This window comes from Acomys russatus, chromosome 16 (assembly GCF_903995435.1).
Source record: "Acomys russatus chromosome 16, mAcoRus1.1, whole genome shotgun sequence".
Lineage (NCBI taxonomy): Eukaryota > Metazoa > Chordata > Mammalia > Rodentia > Muridae > Acomys > Acomys russatus.
The window spans coordinates 33,092,586-33,098,218 of NC_067152.1; the positions used below are offsets into that span (position 1 = coordinate 33,092,586).

General features: G+C 51.1%; 1 protein-coding gene across 2 annotated transcripts; it reads left to right on the forward strand.

Moving 5' to 3' along the window:
• C16H17orf58 (chromosome 16 C17orf58 homolog) lies at positions 1 to 3,869 on the forward strand. 2 transcript variants are annotated; one of them, XM_051158923.1, is made up of 4 exons: positions 1 to 134; positions 1,938 to 2,399; positions 2,497 to 2,691; positions 3,419 to 3,869. In XM_051158923.1, exons 1-4 carry the CDS (start codon positions 59 to 61, stop codon positions 3,607 to 3,609), a joined length of 924 nt encoding a protein of 307 aa, XP_051014880.1. In that variant the 5' UTR covers positions 1 to 58; the 3' UTR covers positions 3,610 to 3,869. The 2 variants fall into 2 exon arrangements, with proteins under 2 accessions (XP_051014880.1, XP_051014881.1); XM_051158924.1 differs by having other exon boundaries at positions 2,500 to 2,691.
• Positions 3,870 to 5,633: the final 1,764 nt, after the last annotated feature.

The following is a 5,633-nucleotide window of genomic DNA, read 5'->3' on the forward strand; positions in this document are numbered from 1 at the left end:
AGGAAGCGAGCCAAAGCCCTCGCCGCGTTTTCCAGCACGGGGAACCCTGTCTACAAAAATGACAGCTCGAGCCCTTTGGCTTCTCTGTTTGCTCGTCGGATGGTCCCCGGAAGCCCCGGTGGCAGAGAGAAAAGGTGAGGTCGCTAAAACGCAGCGTCCCGGGGACTGGGAAGAGGGCGAGATGCAGGGCGGGACCAGGCAAGGGTCAGAGCCTGCGGGACAGGCGACTCTAGGTCTGAGTGCGTGCCAGGGAGCGGCGACATGGGTCTCCCAAGATTTCATGGCTCTTGCCAGCCTTTTCGGAAGGAACGACGCGGGTTCAGGGGCTGAACCGATCGCTTGGGAGCCAGGCAGGCTGGAGAAAACTTTGCATGTTAAATAGCTGCATCCCGGAGGAAGGAAAGTGTCAAAAGCCGAGGCGCACTGTGGACAGGCTCCCAGGCTAGGGATGGTGACACACAGGCCAGCGATGGTGTGACAGCCCCGGGCACCCTGTTCCCCTCTGCGCAGTTCTGGTATAGCCTCCGGTATACTTGAATCAATCCCTCTCTCTCTCCCTTCCTCCCCCCCGCCCCTTTTAAATCAGGTGGTCTCGGCGGTGATGTTTTTGTTTTGCTTTTGTTAGGATGTTTTGCTCATTTCACTATCTCTCGGAATAATAGCCTCCACACCTCACCCGGCAATTTATTTTAGTTTTTTTTTTTTCCACATGGAAATTGAATGACTTCAGTGGCATTTGACCCCAATATCAGACCATCTTTCCCATAACAACAGATGGTGCTATCAGTAGGGAAGCAGTTTGAGGTCAACAGTTGACAGGAGTTGGCTAGCCACCAGAACTTTTTTCGTCCATGCTTGGTGCATCGGTTTAAGCGTCAGTTTAACATAAGGGAGTCAAGAAACATGAACTGTATAAGTAGTTATTTCTGCTGGGAGGGAGCTGGTTTTTCAAGGAGATTATTCATTTGGCAAGATGCACCACTATAAATGAAGTGTTGTCAAAACTGCAGAGGGCAGGACAAGCTCTTTAATGCAAACTGAGGAAAGTAGGCTCTGGGCTGTTCTTGGCTGGAAGGGCCCTGGGGGTGATGATACTGTGTAACTGGGTAGTGAAAGTTGCCCAGATTTCAACCTGGCTGAAGTTTGTGCGCCAACCTGTATGCAGAGCTGAAGAAAATCATTAATCCTTTTTTTTTTTTTTTTTTTTTTAAGTGTCTTCATGATGTCTGAGAGATTTTCTAATAGGGAGGAGTAATGGAACTAACGTATGCTTTTTTTTTTATTTTTTAAACCAGGGGCCTTTGCCTCCAGCCAAGCTTTAAAAAACCCTTTCTAAGCTGTTGTTTACTAAATAAGTGGTGTCCAAGAAGCCAGATGAAAATCTTCTCACAAATGCTTAACACTGCGGAGACCAGGATGACAGTGTAAACACGGATGGGAAAACCAAATAGTTCTGTTGTCAGGGGCGCTTAAACAATTAGGAGAAACCTGTAACTCGAGACGTTTCCCCTTGGAGCTTGCTCTTGGTACTTTTTCAACAAACTGTAAATAGCTGCACAAATGTGCGGTCGTGTGTGATATATTGAAAGGTAAATACGTTTAACCAATGTTACCGGAACTGTTTAGATATAGAATAATTAATAGAGCCTTAGATTTGGCAAAGTTCCTTAACAAAATTATGCCCTTAGGCCTCTTAGCACCATTCATGGATGGACTTATTTATTCTTTTTATTTTTTATTTTTATTTTTTTCGAGACAGGGTCGGATTTATTTATTCTTAGGTTCGTTCGCCACTCTAGCCTATGTTGACCTCGAACTCGCAGCCAGCCTCCTGCCTAGGCCTGGTGCTGCAGGCGGTGGTCTTCTCTTCCAGGGCTCGGGCAGTGCTCGCTCCCTTCGCGCCTCCCTTGGACTCACCGCCTCGCTCTCTCCCATAGCGCCGCCTCGGCCCCGAAAGCCCGAAGCCCCGGAGACGCCGGGGCCGCGCGCGCTGCCGCTGCCGGAGTTCGCGCGCCGCCCGCGCGCCGCCTACGCGGGGCCGCGCGCCTGGCCGGACCCCCGGCGCCGGGAGCCTTCCGCACCGCCAGCTGACAACCGCGCCGGCTTCCGGGATGCCGCGCGCGCGCCCGCAGGGCTTCCGGGCCCGCGCCTCGCCCAGGCGGAGAACCGCGCGTCCCCGCCCGAGGACTCCCCGCGGCGCGCGCGCTCTCGGGCCCTGCGACCCCCGGCCGCGCGCGCCGCCGGCCCCGCCCACCCGAACCGGCCGCGCGCCGCCGCACAGCCCTCTGGAACCCCGCAGCCGCTGCCGCCCGAAGACGCGGAGCCCGAGACCCATCCCTGCGCGCGCGCCTGCAGCGCGGACGCGGACGAGCGGGAGGCCTACTGCGCCAGCGAATTCGGTGAGCGCACCGCACCCTCCCGGGAACCGGTGCGCCCGTCCCGTCCCCACCCTGGCCGCGGCTGTAATGCTTTTCTCCAAATCCTGTTTTCCCAAAGCAGCCGTGAACGGAATCGTGCACGACGTGGACGTGGTGGGCGCGGGCATGCGGCTGGTGACTCTGCTGGTGGACCCTGACGGGCTGTACAAGATGAACCGCCTGTACATCACCCCCGACGGCTTTTTCTTCCGCGTGCACATACTAGCCCTGGACTCCTCCAGTTGCCATAAGCCATGTCCAGAATTTAAACCTGGTATCGAAACTGACCCAAAAGACCAGTTCACACGTGTCCTTCATACTGAAGTCCAGCTTTTGTTGGTCGCCCTTTCATAGAGTAGGAACGGAGCGGGGACTCACACATGCCAGACAAGCACGGCGATCAGTTACACTCGCAGAATTTGTCTTTTTGAGGCAGGCTTTTGATACTGAGCCCAAGCTGGCCTCGAGTTTATGGTAATCCTGCTTCATTCAGCTTGACACATGCTGGGCTACTGGTGGGACTGTAGTCTAGCCAATAGAATTTAGAGGCTCTCCCATGAAGGGGAGGACGCTGATTGGCATACTACAGGACAGGCATCGTGCTAATAGGGTCAGAAGTTCAAAGTCATCCCCTACTACAGAGTTCAAGGCCAGCTCTGGCTAAGAGACCTCGAAAGAAAAAACCCGAAAACACCCCCAAACACATAGGTTCGGGACAAAAGACCTTTTCAAAAGGGGATGTCTAAGAGGTTCTCTCCTGCATAGCACAGAGTTGAGAAAGGCCCCCCTCTGGGGCGGTGGCAGTGTCCCCTATTTTCACTTCTCCCTAGAGCTGTCCTTTGGTAGACTGCTTTGTTCTGAAATGTAGTCCGCGGGTTCTCTCTTCTGTAGGTTTTTCACCTGTTGGCAATAGTTTACATAAGGTGCAGCCCGCACAGCTCAGATATCATCGTTTCTTGGCATTTAAATGACACAGTTTCTCTTACGGTTCCTTTGTGCAGGAAACAGATATATTGTGATGGGCCACATCTACCACAAGAGACGCCAGCTCCCCAAGGCTCTGCTCCAGGCCCTGAGAGGGCGCCTGCGTCCAGGAGACGGATTGCTCAGGGGCAGCAGCAGCTACGTGAAGAGATTTAACCGAAAACGGGAGTGGCAAGTTCGAGGTGCCGCGCACACCCAGTGCATTTGAACAGACCAACTTGGTACTTGTGGGTCTCAAGACTGGGAACCTGGCAGTAAGGCAGGGAAGGTCGGTCGTCACATAAGCAGGGGGCTTCTATGAAATTGGGCTCACAGCTAGCTAGCTACCTTACGAATTACTGTGCAGCTTAACTCTAAGGCTGTTATTTTATTTACAACATTCTGACAAGGTATGCTCCAAAGTGACAGACAGCAACACACACAGCATGGACACTGACCTGCCAGGTCAACAGAGGCACACCACTTTGTGTTGTTTTTAAGTTATTTTAATATTTTTTTCCCCATTAGAAACAGTTCACAAAACATTTCTTGAATTTAAATGTACAGCTTTGAATAGTATCTATCATGTGTCAAGCCAGATTTTGTATTTAAAGCATCAAGTTTTAAGTTCCACACGTCAGAGTAAGCATCCTAGTCAAGTCATTTGCATATGGAATGCCATTTAGATCAAACGCTAGGGTCAGAGCCCAGGCCAACTATGAAAATTATACATTTCAAGGGCTAATTCAAGCAAAACATCATTCAAAGTGCGTTCCTAGTGTACCAAAACACAAGGCCCTGTGTGTTGTCAGGCCTCCTTGCTCCCAATAACCTGTTTTGTGCCAAACTGGCATGATTCCAGCACATTTTCTGGTGTATGTGATGTCATTTTTATGTTAAGACCCAGCCACACGATTGTGTGTGTAATGCAGTAAATCTTGCCCTGACATCAGTCCTTGGATGCACCTGGCTCCCCCCCCCCCCCCCCGCCATGATGCTGAAGATTTGAGAAAAAGCCTTTCTCAAACTTTCTTCCCAAATCCTGGAAGCAGTGTTCACCAGTGAAGGGCTTAGCAGAAACGCCCGAGTCCACAAAGACACACTGATTTTTTTTCCTTTCAGATGACCAAGCTCTATCTGTTATTTTGAAGTGCTATAAACAGACACTAAGCATGAATGAATGGCCCTTCAGTCACTGCCCTGGTAAGGTAGACACAGGTGGGTGTCTGTGAACTCCAGGCCAGTCAGAGCCACAAAGATGACTGTCCAAAAGATAGAGGGACACTGGAGCTGCCTGGGAAGCCAGCAGCAATAGCTTATGACAGCCAGCAGTGATGTGCACCTGCAGTCCTGTGCTTGGGAGTCTGAGGTGTGAGTTCAAGGCCAACCCAGTCTCAAAAAGAGAAAATGCTGGGCGAGGTGGCACAAAGTTTTAGTCCCAGCACACAAGAGCTCCAGGACTGCCAGGACTACATAGAGTCCTTGCCTGGGGGTGGGAGTGGGGGTGAAAGCCATGTGCAGTATTACTGTTTTCTTTGGCCTCATATATGGGACACATGAGTAAATAAGGCTGAGAGGTTCTTCGATTTTGTGGTAAACCATTACTAAGGGACTTTTTGGTTTGAGAAAAACAAGTTATATGTAGCCTTTGGCTGGTACTTGCTATGGAAGCCGGATTGGCTCCATACTTTGGAAGTTCACAGGAAGAACAAAGGATCTTGCAAGCTCTCCGAAACTGCACCACACATTCCCAGCTTAAGGTCTTTTAAGAGTTTTCCAAAGATGAAATGTGTCCAAATTCTTTAAGATATTTTCCCTTTGGAATGCTAAGTATGGTAGTGTAAGTCTGTAATGCCAGCACTCAGGAGGCGGAGGCAGGTCTAAGTCATCCTTAGCTACGTATGTGTGCAGTCTGGGCTACACTCCCTGTCCCTGAGAGGGGTAGTGGGGCTTTGAGAGATGGCAGATGTCATGATCCTTGCTGCTTTTGCAGAGGACTGGAGTCCAGTTCCCGGCACCCACACCAGGTAGCTTTCACCTCCCTGTACCTTTAGCTCTAGGGCACCTCACACCCTCCAGACACATATACACATATACATACAAATGCCAGACCCCCAGGTTCGATACACTTGGAGGTCAGGCCACTTGATGTAAGAGACTGCCTGGATAAAAATAAAGCCGTAATTCAAGGTTGGGTCTGCTAGGCAAGGCTAGTGCAGCTTAGTCAAGGGCTGCTAGCAATGGACTGGAGAC

Coding starts and splice junctions, on each gene's coding strand:
- C16H17orf58 (XM_051158923.1), top strand. CDS start 59: ATGACAGCTCGAGCCCTTTGGCTTCTCTGTTTGCTCGTCGGATGGTCC. Junction 2,400..2,496: donor CTACTGCGCCAGCGAATTCG/GTGAGCGCACCG, acceptor GTTTTCCCAAAG/CAGCCGTGAACGGAATCGTG. Junction 2,692..3,418: donor ATGTCCAGAATTTAAACCTG/GTATCGAAACTG, acceptor TCCTTTGTGCAG/GAAACAGATATATTGTGATG.